Source organism: Physeter macrocephalus, chromosome 3, assembly GCF_002837175.3.
Source record: "Physeter macrocephalus isolate SW-GA chromosome 3, ASM283717v5, whole genome shotgun sequence".
Lineage (NCBI taxonomy): Eukaryota > Metazoa > Chordata > Mammalia > Artiodactyla > Physeteridae > Physeter > Physeter macrocephalus.
This window is the reverse complement of record NC_041216.1, coordinates 7,333,116-7,355,345: the sequence shown is the minus strand read 5'-3', so window position 1 is coordinate 7,355,345 and position 22,230 is coordinate 7,333,116. Positions and strand designations below refer to the sequence as shown.

General features: G+C 40.1%; 1 protein-coding gene across 2 annotated transcripts in view; it reads left to right on the top strand.

Annotated features, from left to right (window-relative positions):
• Window positions 1–21,842, top strand: part of LOC102989132 (protein argonaute-4) — a 37,851-nt gene extending 16,009 nt beyond the window's left edge. The window contains exons 8-18 of one of the 2 annotated variants that reach the window (XM_024125394.3): window positions 1,528–1,675; window positions 2,173–2,292; window positions 2,431–2,559; window positions 2,801–2,934; window positions 4,024–4,208; window positions 5,280–5,439; window positions 8,918–9,233; window positions 9,384–9,518; window positions 15,390–15,491; window positions 15,746–15,945; window positions 18,040–21,842. In XM_024125394.3, the coding sequence (XP_023981162.1) occupies window positions 1,528–1,675; window positions 2,173–2,292; window positions 2,431–2,559; window positions 2,801–2,934; window positions 4,024–4,208; window positions 5,280–5,439; window positions 8,918–9,233; window positions 9,384–9,518; window positions 15,390–15,491; window positions 15,746–15,945; window positions 18,040–18,148 (1,738 nt within the window). In that variant the 3' untranslated portion in view covers window positions 18,149–21,842. Of the gene's footprint in view, window positions 1–1,527; window positions 1,676–2,172; window positions 2,293–2,430; window positions 2,560–2,800; window positions 2,935–4,023; window positions 4,209–5,279; window positions 5,440–8,914; window positions 9,234–9,383; window positions 9,519–15,389; window positions 15,492–15,745; window positions 15,946–18,039 lie in introns of both variants that reach the window. The other variant, XM_028486360.1, reaches the window with a different exon arrangement.
• Window positions 21,843–22,230: the final 388 nt, after the last annotated feature.

Here is a 22,230-nt window from a genome sequence, read left to right as displayed (position 1 = left end):
ACAGGCCCAGCCGCTCCGCGGCATGTGGGATCTTCCCGGACTGGGGCGCGAACCCGTGTCTCCTGCATCGGCAGGCGGACTCTCAACCACTGCGCCACCAGGGAAGCCCGCTTTGTGCTTTATGTGGATTTTTCTCCCCCCTTTTGTAGCTAGCTATCACTTCTTCCAGCTGTCAGTGTGTATGGTATGCCTCCAGCAGCACATTCATTTATGCTTACGCAATCTCAGTTTTCTAATCACCCAACTTTTAGTCCGCTGTGAGCTATACCTAATGAGAAAATATATATTAAAGTGCTTTTTAAATTACCATATATGTAAGTTTTATTCTTGTAATCAAGATCGTTAAACTCATAAATATGAGTTTATGACATATGACAATATGACATAAATATGAATATTGGCTTTTCTAAGTAAAGAGCATAAACTTAACTCTATTAACTTTACATTATTTTCCTCACTCAGAAGACTTTTTCAAACAAGTGTACATCAAAATCACCTGGAGGGCTTTGTTCTAGAAAACTGAAATTTTGGGGTGGCCTCTGGATAAGTGTAGTACATAAATTCAGTCTGATTTGAATAAATTCTTCAGTATGAACTCATGTACACAGCACATGAATTTCTTGAGTTGTAAAGTGATGTTCCATATATTCTTCATGTTATACCATTGACTTCATTCTCTAAGGAAAAAAATGAAGTCACTATTGAGAATTATAGCACTTGTTTCAAAAAGAACTATATTTCTCATTATTTAATTACTTCACAGTACCCTGTAAGAATAACTATACTTATAGAACTATATAATCTTTGCATGAAAATTAACAGCACATAGATTTAAATATCACATAGGTGATCCTCACTGCATTATTACTTTGTGGGCCATTAACAGCTAAGAAATCAAGATTAAAGTAATTATTGTGCCAAGTGTTTGAGATAATTTGTCCACTGGAAGAGTGAAATCAGGAGAGTCTCTTAAATCATGCTCCCCAGTTTATACCAAATATCTTGACACAGTCTCAAGTTCATGTATCTGGTCTTGTGGCTTCCAGATCCACATATGTTTGTCCTGGTTTGGGGATCTGAAGATGTGGCCCCAGTAACTGTGCTACATTCATTTTATCAAAAGTTATCTTACGTTATCATCTGTGGATGACCCAGGACCTTGTTTGAATTTACTCATCTCTCAGAAGCCAGCAAGAGATTGTATTTGTATCTGTAGGTGTTAACTGACCTCTCTAGTAAGTCTGTGTATTTTCTGGTTCTGCGGCTTCTTCTTGATTTAAATTCTTTTTCCATTTTAATTAAAAATTTTCTCATCTTAGCTTCAACAGACAAACATGGAAAATTCCAACAAAATCGCTATCCTGATTAAACCCTAAAATGGCTTAAGTGAAAATAGCCAAATAAAGACTGACCTTTTTTTTTAAGTGACTGGTCAAGGTAGAAAATGTTAGTAGGCTTTTGTTTGTTTGCTTGAAAAAAAAAAAAAAGAACTTTAAGAAATTTCTAAAAAGACACTCTCTTTTATAGTTTTCCCTTACAGCTAGAAAATGGGCAAGCAATGGAATGTACAGTAGCTCAATATTTTAAGCAAAAGTATAGTCTGCAACTGAAATACCCCCATCTTCCCTGTCTCCAGGTGGGACAAGAACAAAAGCATACATACTTGCCACTTGAGGTAAGCTAAACTAAATTTTCTTTTGCCAATCTGCCAATCTCTTGAATGGGTTTTTTATTTTTTGTTGTTGTTGTTTTTTGTTCTTTTTGCGGTACGTGGGCCTCTCACTGTTGTGGCCTCTCCCTGTTGTGGCCTCTCCCATTGCGGAGCACAGGCTCCGGACGCACAGGCTCAGCGGCCATGGCTCACGGGCCCAGCCGCTCCGCGGCATGTGGGATCTTCCCGGACCGGGGCACGAACCCGTGTCCCCCGCATTGGCAGGAGGACTCTCAACCACTGTGCCCCCAGGGAAGCCCTTGAATGTGTTTTTTAAAAAAGAAATGTTCTAAACTAATGATAGAATTTAATATTAATCTCTAAAATACTTTGGACAGATAACTTCACCATGTAACAGAATTTTCATTTTTTTGGAAATGGAAGATGTAAGGTACAGTTCAGCAAAGGCTTAAGATACAGAAGCCCATTACACAAACTAATTCCTCTTTGCCTCTTGGTAGGTTTGTAATATAGTGGCAGGACAACGATGTATAAAGAAGCTCACAGACAATCAGACTTCCACGATGATCAAAGCCACAGCAAGATCTGCTCCTGACAGACAGGAAGAAATCAGTAGACTGGTCAGTAAGGCATGGTCTTTAAGATAAGTTAGCTTTCAGATGGGAAAAAAACAAAAAACAAAAAAAACCAATAGAAAATGCCTGATGGGACACAGTTACTCTTTGGTTTTTATATATGCAGGCTTTCCTGTTCTTTAGGTGAAGAGTAACAGCATGGTGGGCGGACCTGATCCATATCTTAAAGAATTTGGTATTGTTGTCCACAATGAAATGACTGAGCTCACAGGCAGGGTACTTCCAGCACCAATGCTGCAATATGGAGGCCGGGTAAGCTTTTTATTTTATTCAGCAAGCTTCTTCCAACATCCAATCAAAAAGGGATGAATCCAGGGTTTTTCCACTACACCACACTGAATTTACTCATAGCTTTGCTCATTACTGCTTTTTGTCTTTTGGCTAATATCAAATAGAGTTTTGTTTATCCCCTCATCAACTTTAAAATGGCCTTAGATTGTAATGTCTTTTCTCTTTTCTTTTGTTTCTTTTTTTGTGTTTTTTTTTTTTAAAGAATAAAACGGTAGCCACACCCAACCAGGGTGTCTGGGACATGCGAGGAAAGCAGTTTTATGCTGGCATTGAAATTAAAGTTTGGGCAGTTGCTTGTTTTGCGCCTCAGAAACAATGTAGGGAAGATTTACTAAAGTGAGTATCTTCATATTTTCAGCTTAGTAATATCCCTTCCAGATATGAAAATACCATCTTTATGTGAATGTGCTGTGTACACTGGCACTGAATCCCAGACTCCTATAGTGACACCATCTGGCTATAGGAAAAAGACCTTGTTCTTATAGTAAATCGGAGACTTGGGAATTACGTTAAGAATCTGACTCAGCTTCCTACATTTAGAGCAGAAATTTGTGACTAACAAGGCTGAAGCAGTGCCGATTGGCAAATTCTTGAGTTCTTAGAGAAGCTTCCTTTGGGGTTAATTGTATCTTTTCAGCTAAGATAAAAACTAGTTCATTTTTAATCATTACAGTGTACTAGAGAGCTTGTTTTACTGCAGGGTCACTGACTAATATCATTGGTTCACATCTTACAGATGCAGTTATCTATATACAGGAAATTAGTGAAAAGGGTGGAAAAATCACGACAGGAAAAGGGAACTGGGGTGAAAGAAAGGAATCCTACAAAACATTGCCAAATGCAGAAAACAAATCATTCTGAAAGCTTTCTACAAATCCAAAATTTAAAACTTGACCATGAGTTTTGCTTTTTCTTAAAGTGATGATTTCTTTTGAATCAAATCTATTACAAGTTTGAATGTCATCCTAAATATGGTGATTTTGTGACAGTGTGTTTCTGTGTTCTCAGTTGAACACAAGCTTACCCAACTATTCTTGTACCTGGCTTACCAAAATACACGTTACCTGAAATTTTGACCTTGCTTTTTTCTTCAGTCTGGAATTACTGACTTGAATGTTTAAAAAAATCTTTGAACAGGGATGCTATTCTAGGTCCTGAGGCCCAGCTGAGGCACAATTATTTAAAAATTCAAAATGATAATCTGATAGTTTAATAATACAGAGCCTTCTGCATTATAATTACAGTGATACAACTTCCAGGCAATTTTTGGCAATCAGTTAAAGATGGGGCTTTTTGTTTGTTTGTTTATTTGTTTCTAAATCTGGCTAAAAATGTGCAGAACTGAAAGAAATATCTTAGAGGGAAATAAATGCTAAGAATGTGCCCTGAAATGAAAGCACTGTGCCACTGGTTCTATTTTAACAGGAGTTTCACTGACCAGCTCCGTAAAATCTCTAAGGATGCAGGAATGCCCATCCAGGGTCAGCCATGTTTTTGCAAGTATGCACAAGGTGCAGACAGCGTGGAGCCCATGTTTAAACACCTGAAAATGACATATGTGGGCTTACAGCTAATAGTGGTTATCTTGCCTGGGAAGACACCAGTATATGGTATGGACCCCTTTAATGTTGAATGAGGGATGATTTCAAGTAGTAGTTGTAGCAGTCAGGATAAACTAGGTTATGCTGCAGTCACAAACAATCCCCAACTCTCAGTGGCTCAAAGCAACAAAGTTTTATTTTTTGCTTTTGCTATGTGTCCATTGAGGGTAGACTGCAGCCTCTGCTCCATGTCATCATATCATTTTCACTCTGGAACCCAGTCACTATTTGGAATGTTGCTGGCTCCATCGCAGAGAGAAAAAAGAGAGCCTGGAGGGTTCTTAACTTCTGCAATTTCTTGGTCACAACCAGCTATATGGCCCACCCAACCTATGTGGGGAAGTGGGATGGTGGGCAGGAAATGCAGTGGTAATGAGGGTAGTGCCATTTTACCATAATCCCCAAAACAGGGAGAACTGGAATGTCTGGTGAAAAGCATTTAGGAATATCAGAGTGGGGGAGCCTACCACTTCCAGAATAGGAGCTGCTTAGTTTGTATCTCTTATAAGAAGAATGATACAAAGTTCTTTTGGCTATCATCTAAGTAAAGGATTTGGAAACTAGGAAGACCAACCATTTGAACTTTATAAAATGCCTTCAACCCTCTCAATATTTGTTTCTTTTGTTAGCTTCTCTTTATCTGTAGTGTTTGGGGGAGGAGGGGAAGGAAGGGAAAAAAATCCCTTAGAATTCAAAGGGCTGGTGTGTGTACTGAGAGGGAGGAGCTGGGGAGATTGATTTCTTTGCCAGACCAGTCCTGTGGGAAAAGGAACCTCAAGGGACTTGAGTGAGTGGTGAGTGGTGGCAGGCTGCGTGGTAGAATTAAGGAAGTGGACTAGCTTCAAAGCCTGCAGGAGGGAAGAAAAGGGTAGGGAGAGAGGCTTCCAAACTCAAAAAAATTGCCCTGGGGGTTTAGCAGATGAAAGGACCACACATGAAAAGCATCTAGCACAACGTACAGTATATAGTAGGCACTCTGTAAATGTTAATGTGTGTGTGTGGGGGGTGTTTCCCTCTACTTTTAGTAATCAGGAGAATATATCAACATTTTTAAATTAATTAATAAACTTATTTTTGTAGCGGAGGTGAAACGTGTTGGAGATACCCTCCTGGGTATGGCTACACAGTGTGTCCAGGTAAAAAATGTAGTGAAGACCTCACCTCAAACCCTTTCCAACCTTTGCCTGAAGATAAATGCAAAGCTCGGAGGAATTAACAATGTGCTTGTACCTCATCAAAGGTAAGATCCTGAACTCTGTGTTTTCCATTTGTTTCTTAAGCTCTAACTTACATAATTTACAGTAAAGCACACAAATCTCAAATATACATCTTGGTTACTTTTTCTTATATATGTGTGCACTCATGTAACCACCACCCAGGTTAAATATAGAACACATCCAGCACCTCATCAGGCTTCCTTGTGGCCCTTCCCAATAGATAACCCCCAAAGGTTCTGACTGTTCTGACTTCCAGCACCACAGATTAGTTTTGCCTGTTTTTTTTCTGACCACACCCCGCGACTTGTAGGATCTTAGTTCCCCTGACCAGGGATTGAACCTGTGCCCTTGGCAGTGAAAGCTCGGAGTCCTAACCACTGGCCTGCCAGGGAATTCCCTACTTTTGCCTGTTTTTGAACTTCATATAAATGGAACCATACAGTATATACTATTTTGTGTCTGTCTTCTTTTGCTGAATATCATGTCGCTGAGATTCATTCATGTTGCTATTTTAAGTAGAAGTTTATTCTTTTTGTTGTGTATTATTTCATTTTATGAATATATTACAAAATTTTAGATATTCTTATACATTTATTATCCAAGTCTTCTACATTTTTGGTGGAATTAAGTACTCTCTCTTGCAAGAGTGGAATTGCTGACTTATAGAAAATATATGTATTTAGCATTGATGGATACTATCAAATACAGTAGTCCCCCCCTTATCTGCAGTTTCACTTTCCCTGGTTTCAGTTACCTGCAATCAACCTCTGTCTGAAAATATTAAGTGGAAAAATTCCATAAATAAACAATTCTTCAGTTTTATTTTATTTATTTATTTATTTATTTATTTATTTATTTATTTATTTTTGGCTGAGTTGGGTCTTCATTGCTGCGCACGGGCTTTCTCTAGTTGCGGCGAGCGGGGGCTACTCTTCATTGTGGTGCGCGGGCTTCTCATTGTGGTGGCTTCTCTTGTTGTGGAACACGAGGTCTAGGTGCACAGGCTTCAGTAGTTGTGGCATGTGGGCTCCGTAGTTGTGGCTCATGGGCTCTAGAGCGCAGGCTCAGTAGTTATGGCACATGGGCTTGGTTGCTCCACGGCATGTGGGATCTTCCCGGACCAGGGTTCAAACCCGTGTCCCCTGCATTGGCAGGTGGATTCTTAACCACTGCACCACCAGGGAAGTCCCAATTCTTAAGTTTTAATTATTTATTTATTTTTGGCTGAGTTGGGTCTTCATTGCTGCGCACGGGCTTTCTCTAGTTGCGGCGAGCGGGGGCTACTCTTCATTGTGGTGCGCGGGCTTCTCATTGTGGTGGCTTCTCTTGTTGTGAAACACGAGGTCTAGGTGCACAGGCTTCAGTAGTTGTGGCATGTGGGCTCCGTAGTTGTGGCTCATGGGCTCTAGAGCGCAGGCTCAGTAGTTATGGCACATGGGCTTGGTTGCTCCACGGCATGTGGGATCTTCCCGGACCAGGGTTCAAACCCGTGTCCCCTGCATTGGCAGGTGGATTCTTAACCACTGCACCACCAGGGAAGTCCCAATTCTTAAGTTTTAAATTGCGTGCCATTCTGCGTAGCCCAATGAAATCTCGAACTCTCCCTCTCCATCCAGCCCTGGACATGAATTATCCCTTTGTCCAGTGTATTTAGGCTGTTTATGCTACCCATCCATTAGTATAGGAAAGAAAACTAGTAGATACAGGATTTGGTACATCCATTGGGCATCTTGGAACATATCCTCTGCAGATAAGGGGGGACTACTGTAGTTTTCCAAAGTGGTTGTACCAATTTATATTTCCACTGAGAGTTGTAGTTGCTCATATTCTTGCTAACACTTGGTGGTATCAGTCCTTTTAATTTTAGCCATTTTGGTTGGGGGTAATAGTATCTCATGATGGTTTTAATTTGTAATCCTCTGATGACTAATCATGTTAAGCACATTTTCATATGCTTATTGGCTAAGTGGACATCCTCTTTTGTGATGGGCCTGTTCAGTCCTTTGCCCATTTCTTAGATTGGGCGGCTCCTTGTTAATTTGTAGTTTCCTTGTCTGTTGAGATAATATCTGACTTGTCTACTCTACGATGTTTTTATGTGAAATCCTGTATGTGGAAGTGATTTGGGAAGTTAAATTTTGTCTGTGATATTAGTCATTTTCATACTTGAGAAGAAGGTGAATTTGAGTGCCTTACTCTTATACAGTTGTATCCCAGTTCTCATTTTTGTCCTTGAATGAAACTTCTAGGTAAATAAATCCTTCCTGCAACATTGGTAGATGAGGTATACAGACCATAGGGGAAGTTAACCTAAAGCTTGATTTAATTTTACCCCAAACAATGTAGCATAGTGGCATAGAGTACAGACCTTTTTGTCAGGCTTCCTGGGTTTGGATTCCAGCTTTATCACTTCGTAACTGTGTAATCTTGAACAAGTTCCTTATCCTCTTATATCTCATTTTTTAAACGTGGAAATCTGAGATAATAATTGTACGACCCTCGTAGAATTGTTGTGAGGACTAAATGAATTCATACGTGTGAAGTACTTAGCACAGTGGTTGGTACATAATATATGTAAGCTGTTATTATGTTCTGTGTATGTATCTTATGTATATACATTTGCTCTTATACCCTACTATGCCAAACCCATGTTGTATGATGATATAGAGAGAGAAATACAACCCAGTCTCTGCCCTCATGGAACCTCATCTTTAGTACCTATTACATGAGATTGTCAGATTTGGGATGCCTCCTAGATATACTTTAAAAATCAATATTCACAGTCCCAAATCCTACCTTTAAGAATTTACCAGAGAAGTAATACATGCATGATATTTTTCTCCTTAATTCCATAGATAAATTAGTGCCAAATAAATGAATTCATTCTTTTAGCAAATATTAGTTGAGCGCCAACTGTGAGCAAGGCAGTGTTTTAGGCACTAGGGATACAGCAGTGAACAAGACAAAGCAAAACAAAATTCCTGCCTTCATGGAGCTTACATTCGTGTGTGTGTGTGTGTATATACAATAAATAAAATAAATAAGTAAAATATGTGGTAAAAGTGATAAATACATGGAGAAAATAAAATAGGGAAGGAGATAGACTTTATTCTCTTCCCTAAGTCTCATATATTGGGGGTTTTGTCCCAGTTCCATGTACATTGTGTAATTCAGTATCCATTGTAGAAATCCCAGGATGCCAAGAAAGCCTGTTTTGGGAAAGTTTTCCCTTTACACATAGAGATTTTGTTAAATTTGGGTCGGGTCCTCTTCTTGACTCTACCCTTCCTACTGTTGCAGAAGAACCATGTTGGCTTCTTCAGTCAATTCAGATTCATTTTACTGGGTGGCACAGATACTCAGTGGGCATTAGAGTTCTCTCCCAATGGGCACGTCTTTATTCTCATAAGATTATGCCTGTGATTATGTCTGGTGATCTTGCTAAACAAAAACATTTTCATCCATATGTCTGAGTGGCAATGTCTCCTTAAATTTGAGCAGGCCCTCGGTGTTCCAGCAGCCTGTCATCTTCCTGGGAGCGGATGTCACGCACCCACCAGCAGGGGATGGGAAGAAGCCTTCCATTGCCGCTGTCGTTGGCAGTATGGACGGCCACCCCAGCCGGTACTGTGCCACCGTTCGGGTGCAGACGTCCCGCCAGGAGATCTCCCAGGAGCTCCTCTATAGTCAGGAGGTAATCCAGGACCTTACTAACATGGTTCGAGAGCTGCTGATCCAGTTCTACAAATCCACACGCTTCAAACCCACTCGGATCATCTATTACCGTGGAGGGGTATCCGAGGGACAGATGAAACAGGTACTCTCTTAATCCCATAGTTGCCTTCTGGGGCTTCTAGGTATCTGATGGAGTTTCCTCCCATCTGCCACTCCAAGTAAATCAGATCTGAGAGATGCCTGAGAGATAGGCAAGTTCTCAATTAAACGACATTTTATTTCTAACTCCTAGGTAGCTTGGCCAGAACTAATAGCAATTCGAAAGGCATGTATTAGTTTGGAAGAAGATTACCGGCCAGGAATAACCTATATTGTGGTGCAGAAAAGACATCACACACGACTCTTCTGTGCAGATAAAACAGAGAGGGTAAGAACACATAGGATAAGCTTTATTATCTGATGCAAGTGAATATGTTTTTGGTTTTTAAAAAATATTTATTTATTTATTTATTTTGGCCGTGCCGGGCCTTTGTTGTGGCATGCAGGATCTTCATTGCAGCGTGCGGACTCTTAGTTGCACATGCATGCAGGATCTAGTTCCCCGCCCAGGGATTGAACCCAGCCCCCCTGCATTGGGAGCGCAGAGTCTTACTGACTGGACCACCAGGGGAGTCCTGTGAATGTGTTTTTGTGTAGGCATACATATAGTTTTTTTTTTTTTAAAGCAGAAGTGCCTAATAATAATTTAATAAGCATACTAACTCCAATTGAGCTTAGATGAGCAATTTTGAATGATACAGGTTTCAAGACTGAATATTTCTCTTATGTGACAGCAATACCAGTTTCTAGAGTTTTTAGAGGGAGAAGTTAAAAAATGCCATGTACACTATGGTGATACAGGAGACCTCCAAAGGGAAGGTTTGCTACTTGGACTTTATTGCCATTTGCTATTTTTTGCTACCAGCGCCTAAGGCATGGTTCTAGGGTATAAAGAAGAATTTCTCTTCCAAATGATTTTACATCAGCGCAGGGGATTCTTAGGGTACACACTTTGAATGCCTGTGATGTCACATTTACTAACCATGGGCAGGTTAACTTCTCTAAGCCATAATGTTCTAACTGTAAAGCGTGATAAGAACAATACCTATCTCACAGGGTTGTTGTTAAGGATTAACTTAGTAAATGAATGTTAATTTTGGGTACAATTTCCAGCATTTGATAAAAGGCATTTTTGTGTAACCTATTTAAAATCTGATATTAATGTGTAAACTAGGTAAATTTTAGGTACACAATGTTGGATGACTTTACTTCTATCATCTTTTCTATGACATTACTTCAACTTTTTCAGGCCCTCCCTGATCCACTCCCAGAGAGACCAGTTCTTTCTGTTTCCTGATCTTGTTGTCTTGTGGGTCACTCCCACTGTTTTCTAGTACACGCTTAGTTTGTTTTATTTTTTTAAGGATTAGATTTTTCTTTTTAATTAATTAATTTTTGGCTGCGTTGGGTCTTTGTTGCTGCATGCGGGTTTTCTCTAGTTGCGGCGAGTGGGGGCTACCCTTTGTTGCAGTGCGCGGGCTTCTCATTGCAGTGGCTTCTCTTGTTGCGGAACACGAGGTCTCGGTGCGCGGGCTTCAGTAGTTGTGGCACGCGGGCTCAGTAGTTGTGGCGCACAGGCTTAGTTGCTCCGCGGCATGTGGGATCTTCCTGGACTAGGGCTCAAACCTGTGCCCCCTGCATTGGCAGGCGGGTTCTTAACCACTGCACCACCAGGGAAGTCCCACATGCTTAGTTTTTGTCTCTAATCCAAGGCTGAGCTGTTTCTTCTTGTTTTCTGAATCATTAGAGAACTAAGGTTTTACCCTTGGGCCACCGGTCCACCAATCAGCTCAGATTCAAAGTACTGTCTTCCAAATTGCCAAACTCTGACTTGGTAATACTTCTTAAATTCTGCTCATTCAAATTCTCTGAGCTCTTGACCGAGCTCTGGGCACAAAACATCCTGCCATCCCCTCCTTAACTGCGTAGTCACACTCCATCCCTCTGTTGACTTGCTATTCATGTAACTTTAGGACCTGGACTATCTTTCTAAACCCCCAAGCTATCTCATAGCTTTGTTCTTGACCATCCAGTGTCACTCCTGACCTTTGAAGATTGACAGTCCCAATCCTTGGTCTACTTTGCACCCCTGACACCAGCATCTTCAATTCTCTAAACATGCCTCTTGCCAGTCTCCAACTCTGAATTAGTGTACTTGCCCATTTCTTTTGCTTCTAGTCTTAGGCTGATTGAGGTTGCTGAGGAAAAAAGTCATTTATTTAATAATGAACCATAATACAAGTTCTTGACAGCAAATCTCAGCCAGGCCTTTGATGCTGCAATTTCTTTTCATTTATCGTTACTCCCCATAACATCTGTTCTAAACCTTTATACTCTTCTCAAGTCCCCAACCCCATGCATGAAGCATTTGTTGCCAACAATTTACATTGCCAACGATAGAATAACCTTCTGTTTCCTCCAGAAAACAAAATTGAGAAGGCATGAATTTTCTCAGCTTCCTCCCCTTTACTTTCAAATTTAGCTAAATCTGTGTTTTCTTATCTTCTTCCTTGAATCTCAGAGGCTAATCTCTCCACCTATGCTTTCTTTCCCTCCACCTCTGCTTTTGTTTTTAATGCTTTCTGCCTTCTCTAGAGCCTCACTTCATTAATTATCCATTTTTTTTCAAAATTTCAGTTTTCCCCATTCCATTGCCTCCCTCTCCTCACCTTTTAAAGTTTCTCAACTCTTCCTCAGTCTCCCTCAAAACTTCCCTTCTCCCTCAATCTACCTGCCATGTTTTTCTTTCCTCCCTTTCATGACCCAACTTATAGGAAAAAAAGACTTGATTTTCTTTTTGTATCTTCTCACATAATACTTCAGTTCTCTGTTGCCTGACTTTTATTTCACTGACTCCACTGAGGTCGTTCTCTCAATGACTTGCTCATTTTGAATCCAACGATATCTTGTCAAATTCCCACACTGACCTCTTTGAAGCACTTATGGATGTTTGCCTTCTTTGGCCTTAGCAATGTGATTTTCCAGGCTCACTACCCACCTCTGTAATTAGGCTTTCTTTGACTCCTCTTCTTCCTCTGTCCATTAAACATTGATGCTTCCTGGCATTTCATATTTCTCTCTTCTCTTCTCAATTTCAACTCCCTTAGTCTCACCTACCTTTCCGGATTCACTTATTTGCTTATAGATTCCTAAATCTGTATTTCCAGCCCCAGATTTTCTATGCAGCTCCTGATCTGCACTTCTAACTGTCTACCAGTTTACTTAGATGCTCTGTAGGCATTGTATCAGTCAAGATAGGCTAGGCTGTGCTGGGGTAACAAAAGACTCCAAAGTCTTAGTGGCTTACTAAGATTTATTTCTTGTTCACATTACGCATTCATTGTGGTACTGCTACAGCTGGGACCTCGCTGTCCTCCCTTTGGAACCTAGGCTGACAGAGAAGCATCTGTCTGGAACTTCACCAGTCATTGTAGTAGAGGGAAAAAAAGATACATGACAAGCCATATGCTGGCTGTTAAAGCTTCTGCCCAGAAGTAGCACATTTCACGTCACATTTTATTAGCCAGAGAAAGTTACATGGCCACTTCTGAGTTAATTGGGTAGGGATGTATAATCCTCCCCCAGGGAGGGGCATGGGAATATTTGGCACCAGTGATACAGTCTACCACAGGCATTTCAAGCAAAGCACATCTAAACTTTCTCCTTATTGTTTTATCCGCATCTAAAAGCTATTCCTCCCCCAATTTTCCTATTCTTCTATTGCTTGGCATCACTATATATTAGTCAGCCAAGTGAGAAACTTCAGAGTTGTCTTTAAACTCTTCTCCTCTATTCCTGTCCCCACTTCCCATGTTCAGTGGGTCAAACAGTTCTCTGCGTTCTGCCCTGAAATCTCTTGGCTCAACTCTTCCTCTTGTGTGTTCCATCGGCCCTAGGCAGAACTCTTCAGTATTGCAGGAAACTCCAAGCAGTCTCCCTGTCTCCATTCCTCCTTCACAAATGCATCCTCCACCTACTGTCAGGGCTAGGTTTTTAAAATACAGATCTTATCCTGCCACTCCACTGCTCAAAAATCTTCATATTACCCCTGTTGCCTACTAGATACTTTCTTATGGTGCTCAGTGTTTTCCCACGGTAGCCAAAACACATTTAGTTTGATCTTTCACCATGCCCCCATACAACTTCCATTAGCAATATGACTATTTCCATTTCCCATATACATTGTGTATTTTTATCCCTAGGATGACCACATCCATCCCACCTTTTTTTCCCCATTATTTTAATAATAAGATATAGACACAGTAAAATTCACTATTTTTAGCATACTGTTCTGCATGTTTTGACAAATGCATACAGTTGTGTAAAACTACCACCTTAATATATAGAATGATTCTGTCACACACAAAAACTCTCTTCTGCCCTTTTGTAGTCAACCCTTTCCCTTACCTACAGCCCCTGACAACCACTGATGTATATTCCGTCCCTATAGTTTTGTTTTTCCCAGTACGTCATATGAAAAGAAGTCACAGCCTTTGGTCTGGCTTCTTTTACTTAGCATAATGCATTTGAGATTCATCCACGTTATTGTGTGTATCCGTAGTTTGTTCCTTTTTTATTGCTGAGTAGTATTTTGTGATATAGATGAACCGCAGTTTGTTTATCCATTCCTGACTGTAAGGGGTATTGGAATGTTTCCATCTTCATTCTATCCCCTCCATCCAACCTGTACTTATCCTGTAAGGCATGGCTCAACCATTTCCTCCCGCCGGCTTTTCCCAGTGCCTTCCATAAGGCCCTTATTACATTGCATTGCAGTTCCTTGCCTGTGACTTTCATGAGGAGCAGGAGGGAAGGTTCTTTAGTTCTCTCTGTGACTCTGTCTCTCATCCCCAACATCTGTTGCAGAGCCTTGCACATGGTGCTCAAGCAATAATTATTGAAATGAACATGCCTGGAACCCCTTTTCCCCAGGGCAGCACCTCTTTAGGTTCTCATCTGTAGATTCCAAGAGATTTTTAAAAAGGGATTCTATGGTCAAATAAGTTTGGGAAATGCTGTATACTCCATCTCCCTCTTAAAGATTATACATTACTAGATAAAGGTTCTGAGAAGTCATACAATAGAAAAGCCTTTCAGCTGTGGTTTAACCCCATGTCACTCAAATTTATTTGACCATAAAACACCAAAACACATCCTGCAGAACTAATATTTCTAAAGCATACACTTTGGGAAACAATACTAGAATGATTGTAGCTCAGTTATATTTCCTCTTGTCCAGCTAGGTACCCAAGGTCACATATGAATTTCATGGAATGAGACTTTTCTGTACTCATGTATGTTATTATTATATGCATTGGTGCATGATCTTCAGCTGAAGTTAACAATAGTTAGAATGGAGCCAAATAAATTCCCATCAAATTTGTGCCAATATGCTAAATGTACTACCTCATGTGGAACCCATGTGTATAGCAGAAGCGGACGAAAACTGACCAAATAGCAAGATTTAATTCCTTTCCTTGAAGTTCTCCTCTCTGCTTTTCTAGAAGTTTGATTTTAGAATTTGGCTATAGAAGAACTTTAGAATTTTAAAAGTATCAGAGATCATCACCTAATTTTATGGATGATTAGATTGAGGCCCAAAGATATTATGCTTTGTTCAAGGTATGTAGTTGCAAGGCTGGGCTTAGAACTGAGACTATGGTTTTCCTAATTCTCATTTCAATGCACTCTTCCTGATAATGCGTGTGCCAGTGAATTCTTTTATTGATCCTGTAAAAGTATTAATTTTGTTGAACCTGGTGAACCAGTTCACAGATTCCTTCATCTTAACTTTTACTGAAAGTTGTAGGTTGTTTTTTCTTTTACTCCAAATAAGGAATAAAGCTGATTTTTTTTTTTCCCTCAGGAAGCTTATCCATCTTAAATGTCTTTTTTCCCCCTCTGTGAACACACCAAAGTGTCATCTGTAAAATAGATGACAATAATGTAGCCCAAAGCCACAGGTAAAATAATTCTTTGTCTGGATTCCCTTAGAGAAACCGTGGAGTATATTTGAGAAAATATCTAAGGTTGAAATAGTTGGGCTAACGGAAAGTTACAGAAAATTCCACATCTTGAATTAAACTGATTTTCAAGAGTTCACTTAAGAGCAGTATACTAACTTGTTACTAATGGCTTGAGCTCAATTTAGCACTTTGATGACTAATTATACTTTTTTTTTTTTTTTTTTTTTTTTTAGGTGGGGAAAAGTGGCAATGTACCAGCAGGCACTACCGTGGATAGCACCATCACACATCCATCTGAGTTTGACTTTTACCTCTGTAGTCATGCAGGAATTCAGGTAATTTGGAAGCTAGTCCAGGTCTTTGATTTGATGGGGAGGTGTTTGCAAATTCAGCAACTAGCTTGAGTAGACTTGTTATTAAACACTGTACATAACTTTATTAATGCTTGTATCCTAGAACTGTTATCTTTTGGTCTAGGTATCTGCTTGTAGGTGTGCTAGGCAGGAATATTTCTGAATTTAAGTAGGTTTCAGTTCTCTCAGGTAGTCAACCCATGTCAGAGACATTAATCATAAATCTCTTTCTCCAGGGAACCAGCCGTCCTTCACATTACCAGGTCTTGTGGGATGACAACTGCTTCACCGCAGATGAGCTCCAGTTACTAACTTACCAGCTATGTCATACCTATGTGCGGTGCACACGCTCAGTCTCTATTCCAGCCCCTGCCTATTATGCCCGCCTTGTAGCATTCAGGGCAAGGTATCATCTGGTGGATAAAGATCATGACAGGCAAGTTTCTCAGGCAAATAAAATCTTTCTGTCTGTGTTAGCAGCATATTAAAAAAAAAAATGAGCTACTATAGAAAACTTTTAGGAAGAGTTAAACTTCCTTTCAGGGTTTACATTTCAAGGAGCAAATAAAATTGCATGTGCCTTTAAGAGCTGATAATGTAACTTTTGGTCCAAAAATTGCCCAGGCTTGTTCATACTTGTATGATGTGTCTAAAGTCTGCCCCAAAAAGCAGTCTCATTTGAAACTGCCTGTGGATTTCCCATAGAGCCAAATGCATTTCAGTTCTGCTCAGGTCCTAAGCAGCCTCAAAAGGTATCCAGCCCAGTGCCCTGGCTCCAGTCAGAGCAGTCACAGGCCTGTGGATTCCACTTCATGCAAGGGGGAAGTCCTGACCAGTTCACTTTACTTTCAGTACAGTCTTGGAGAATGTATCAGAGGGAACCTGGGTTTGTGTTGGGAATAGGTGGAGTAGCAGACCATTCTCACCCCCAAATAAGGATCTCAGGAGAATCAGACATATTGACCTGTTATTGAGCTACCATTAAATAACTAAACAAGCTCTCTGCGTTAAATTTTTTTTTCCAAATGACCATCTGTGAAGTGTAGCAGTTTCTGGGCTCTTCCCCAAGTCCGAATTCAGCTGCTAAATAGTAGACATTCCACTGCAAGTCTATTTCTGTACGGGTTGAAAGTACGCTATTATGGAAAATGCCCAGCTGTGGCTTTGTACCTTCCATTCTGTAATATGCATATTCATTCAACACATTTACTAGGTATTGCCTGTGTGCCCAACACTGTACTAGGTACTAAAAACTGTAAGTTGAGGAAGACATGTTTCCTGGGATTTTATGCTTCACTATGGGATACAATACAGGCAAACATAAAACTGACAATTAGCCCATAGCAGTATAGATGAAAGTGCAATTGGACATCAGAGGAAAGTCTGTTAGAGATTTCATAGCTGGATGGGTAGGATTTGGCTCTACAAAGAAGAGGAAAGAATTTTCCAGGCAGAGGGAATAATGGACACAAAGATGAGAAGACAAGTGACATGTTTGAACAATAGCAAGTTTTCTTTGGTTGGAGCATTTGAAAGGGGAATAGCAGGCATGAAGCTGGAAGAATATGTTAGAGCAAGATTACCTTTGTTTAACATAAAAGGCTAATCCTGGGATAAAATAAATATCACTCAACAGTTAATTGGATGTGAGTAACAGAGAAGAGACAGAGAAGAGGATGAAGTAAAAAATGACTAAGATTTTGAGCCTAGATGATAAGGGTAATAATAATTTAAGTAGAGAAGTCAGAAGAGGGATGGTGATTTCCCATTTACTAAGCCCTTTATCACATGGTGTCCTTAAAAGGTATGTTCAGAAGTTGTTACTGTTATCCTAAAAGATCAAGTTCAGAGGAGTTGTTACTTGTCCAGGGTCCTATAACTAGTGAGGGGAAGACAAGAAAGGCTGGTGGCATAGTAACATTTGCTGAGTATCTGTTATGTTCCAGCACTGTGCTAAGCACATTCATTCATTCATTCATTCATCCATTCAACAAATGGTTATTGAGGCAATGCTATGTGGCAGGCACTAGGGATTTAGTGGTGAGTAAGACAGACAAAGTTGCTGCTTTCTTGGAGCTTACATCCCAGTAGGAAAATAAATAATTATCCAAATAATAATCTTTCAAATAAAATAAAAGTAGAGGATCCTGTGAAAGTATATTCCAGGTGGCTCTGACCTGAACTTCAGAATCAGGGAAGATTTCTTTGGGGGAAGTGACATTTGACTGAAGCCTAAAGGACAAGTAGGCATTAACCAGACATAACAGACAATGGAAGTCCTTGTGTAGGCACTGTTGAAAATTTGTGTCTTTGCAGACATTATTCTAATTAATTGCAACAGCCCATTAAATAAGTTGGATTGCATTTTCAGTTGAGCAAACTGATGTTTAGAGAGACGTTACAAATTATTTAAGGAGCCACACCTTGAGCCCAAGATCTTGAATCTAGTACTATTCATGGTATTTGAAACATGTGGAGTTTGAAGTGGTCTTTTGTTACTCTTGGTTTTTTTGCTTTCTTTTCTTTACAGTGCGGAAGGCAGTCATGTGTCAGGACAGAGCAACGGCCGAGATCCTCAGGCCTTGGCTAAAGCTGTGCAAATCCACCATGATACCCAGCACACGATGTATTTTGCCTAGAGTCTCAGAAAAAGAACTCAACCAGTTTGGCACCCCATGCAGGCTCAAAATGTTTCAAACGCCTACTGCCTCTAGAGAGAGCCAAGTTGACTTCAGGTGGTCTTCTACGAGCAACTCAGAATAGTTGCACTGAATCTATACTTCGCAGCACTGTCTGATGCATCAACAAAATTGAGCCATTTTTTTAAAGTAATAGATTCTCATTGATTATCTTTTCTGATGCACTGGACTGAATTTTTACCTCATCACGCAAAGGCTAATCAGCCTGAACTTTCTAAAGACTTTATGAGAAAGGTTTCTATGGACTATTTTGCTAGCTGTGGTGTTCACCGCATCCCTCTAGTCTTACAAGAGAAGCTTATTCCTTTTTTCTGTATTCGTCGAGTGGGGTATATGCATAAATGGGAGAGAAAAACCAAACAATCTACTTCAGTTCAGTGTAACTATTTAATTGTGTGGGTCCATAGGCTTTTTAATGGAGATTTCTGACTTCGCCACTGTAAATGCCTTTAACGAGCATTAATTTTTGAAAGTTTTACAGAGTTTTATTAGTTTTACTACTTTATCTATTGATCTCTACAGACTTGTGCTGGTGCAAGTACAGGCTGCCAGGCAATTGCACTATATTTGGCTGCAGATTCAGACAGGCAGTTCTCTTATTTGGTTGACTTTTGTGAATGTGTAACACATGTAATGCATGTCGTGGTGACAGATAACACTGCCATGGTAAAAGTACTCATGTTTCCCCCTCTTTGAAAAAAATTAGCTTTTAGTATTTTTCAGAGTTTTCAAAAGTGCCCATTTTATGCTGCTGTGTGGTTTGTTAGATCTAAATGATTTTTAAACTTTTCTCATAGCAAGTTAACTTTGGCAATAAACATTTTTTAAAGTCCCTCCTCTTCCTCCCCCTGACAGTGTAGTTTTTTAGATGAGATTTCGGTATGATTTTTATCAGCTATTTCTTATAGATCATAATCTGGCAATTTCTGAAACTGGTCAGAAAAGACATATATTTCCATGCCTTTTTAAAGAATTCTTTTTATCTGTTTTATAGTCACACTTGGCGTCCTGTCACTTTGTTTTAAAATAAGCTAGAACCAGGATGCTTCCTTATTGAATAGGCTTTGCCAGTCCTTAAGGTACCTTGAGTGATGCTGCAACTTGCAAAAATGTACCAGCATTTAAAACTTTATTCCCTGGGAATCAAGGTTACTCACACAATTACTTGTAGTGCAAATTTTTTGCTTCTCTTTCAATCTGAAAAGTACTTGGTGGGGTTTCCTTCCTTTTATTAAACTAAAACTGCATAGAAAAGGTTGATTTTTCTTAATAGATTCTGGATTCCGTTCACAGGGAGACAGGATTCCTTTCTTGTCCAAACAAAGGGAGTTGATCTAAAGCAAGCATCAGTTAAAATGTGGGGGAAAAGGTATTTTGTATTTAGTGTAGATAATACTTTGTGAATGGACAACAGTTACATAGAGTCTTGATAGTTCCAGCCAGTGTTTCCCAGCCCAAATTTTACTGACTTAGAATTCTCTGTCCTGGAACCTCAGGAGTGAGAGCTGAAAGGAGGGATAAAAGGCCCAGAGCCACTCCATATGGCTGAGGAAGGTGCTGGGGGAAGAAACAGATGCAGTGTGGTAAAACGGTTTTGCCACCTCTGTCTGGAAACTGCTGGTGGGGGAAACACTGGATCTAACGGTGAAGGATGTTGCTTGAACTCATTAGCTGGTCCAAATCTCTTAAACTAGCCTTCTCAAAATCCCAGCAATATAAAGCACTGTTTTTCTTCAGTCTTTTAAACAAGCTTGTAAATACATTAAAGTTTACATTTCCATGTGCTGTTGATCAGCGGCGCCACCAGTGTTTGCTGAGACTGGTCTCTGAGAGTTTTATAATGTATATGGAGTCCTAAAGCTCATTAAGATACAAGTGCAGACGTCCTTGTTCTCCTCATAGAGTGGGATGAAGCAAGCTCTGTAATTGAGGCACAACATAGGCAGGAGTGAAGAAGATGGCAGATGTTAATTTCTTAAGATTTTCCTTTTTTGCAAATACCTCACTTGGACACTACAAATCAGGACACGTTGGTGAGGGGGCTGGCTGCTGCTTTTTATTCACACTTGTTCAGGGAGAGCACAGAAAATACCCTTCAGCTTGGCCACCCTGGATGCAAGAGGAGGAAAAACGGAAGTTTTCTCTAGGAAAAGGCTGACTTGCTGGAGTCCAGGATGTGAAGAACTCTTGGTGGCTGGCTGGCTGGCCAGTTGACACCCCATCTGCCCTCGAGTGCCTCGGACTTGCTTGTTAATAATGCACAGAAGAAGCGTCACTTCTCACCATCTCCTGGCATGTATGGAGCAGGGAGCAAGACGGAGTGCCAGGAAGCCCTGACGTGCTTGCAGATGGGCTGTGCACTCGACCTTGAACTGTAGTTTGTAAGACCTCAGTCAGTCCTAGTACACTGGGGCAAATCAGTGTAGTGGTGGAGGAAAAGCCGGGAGGCCTATTTTTATAGGAAAACAGTACCTTTGAGGGTGTAATGCTGCCGTTTTGGACAAAAGGAAAGAAATATAGAAGAATTAGGATTGTTGGAAAAAACTTGCTGAGCGGTGAATCTTTAAGAGGTAATTACTGCAGAATCCGAGTTGCAGCAATACTTATTGCAAGCAGGTCTGAATGCATAGTTTTAATTTGGCTTGACAATTTGAACACGTTAACCCCTTGGGACTGACTGAATCATTATGCATGTGTCAATCAATGGGAGGTGTGCATTCTCTAGAAGTAGGTGTAGGCTGTTTGGTTTTTTTTAATGCAGCCTGTTCAGGCACTGTCATGTGGTGTGAAAGATTTAAATGTAGCAATGCTAAAGAGTTAACAGTTTTGGGATAAGGCACGGGGACATTAAAAGAGTGGTGAAGATCCAAATGTTGAACCAATTATGTTTTGTTGTTGTTAGCTGTAGAGTGAACTAGCTGCCCAGCAGTCTGGGCAGGCAGAACATATTCATTCTTACTGTAAATTCTATTTGCTGCTTCCAAAGGTGATGATTTACAAGCAGACATATTCTATATGGTCTGTATTTTAGGATCTGGTGCCCAGCCTATATCAGAGCTTACCTACCTGGCTCAGCTACCTACCCTTCCTGTGGGAAAAGGTAATCCACTGTTTAACCAGGCTCACCCTCTCCGCTCTGCCCTAGCAACCCTTTGTGGATGTGCTGTAAGATTTTCTTGCTCAATAGCAAGGTGGTAGCTCTGCTTTCATTTTAAGAAAGTGGAGGCTGAGGGCATTGTATCAATACTGCTTCAACTCCAAGGATTTTTCCTTGTAAAATTAAAGGGAAGATCTTGTTACCGATTAAACATTTTCTTACCCCTTGTTATTGACATATTCATGCTCTTTCTATGTCTAGTAGCTGAAAAATGTTTGCATTTGTTCATTTGACTAATGGTGTCATTTTTGTTTCTATATTGTTAGGCCTGTAATGTTCTAAAATGTATTTTATTAAATTTGGACTGTATGTATGTCTCTAGCAATACGAGGTACTTTCTAAACTATTAAGGGAGGGGTGGTATCCCCGAGTTGAGATAAGATGATGGTTGTTTAAATTTTGCAATTTTTTTTGGCCTGCAGGGATATTTTGTGTTCATGTGTCCATAAAAGAATAAATTGGCATTCTTGTGCCAAACATGGGTTTCTTGTCAATTGTCTCATAAATATAGCATATACTGTAATAGCAATACACATGGTTACTTTTTTTTTTTTTTTTGGCCACACTGCGCAGCTTGTGGGATCTTTGTTTCTCAACCAGGAATTGAACCCACACCTTCGGCAGTGAAAGCACAGAGTCCTAACCACTGGACTGCTGGGGAATTCCCCATACTTACTTTTTAAAAACAGTTTCCTCAGTATAAGAAATCTGAGAAAGAAGAACAATGAGAAAACTTTGTGTTTTTAACTCCTGGGTCTCCCTATTTTTAGAAATTGTTATTTGGGAAATTTAGAAGAGCTTCTTGCAACATTTCACATGTGAAAACTTAAAGCTTCAGGAGAGTTCTGGGTATAGCTCTTAATAG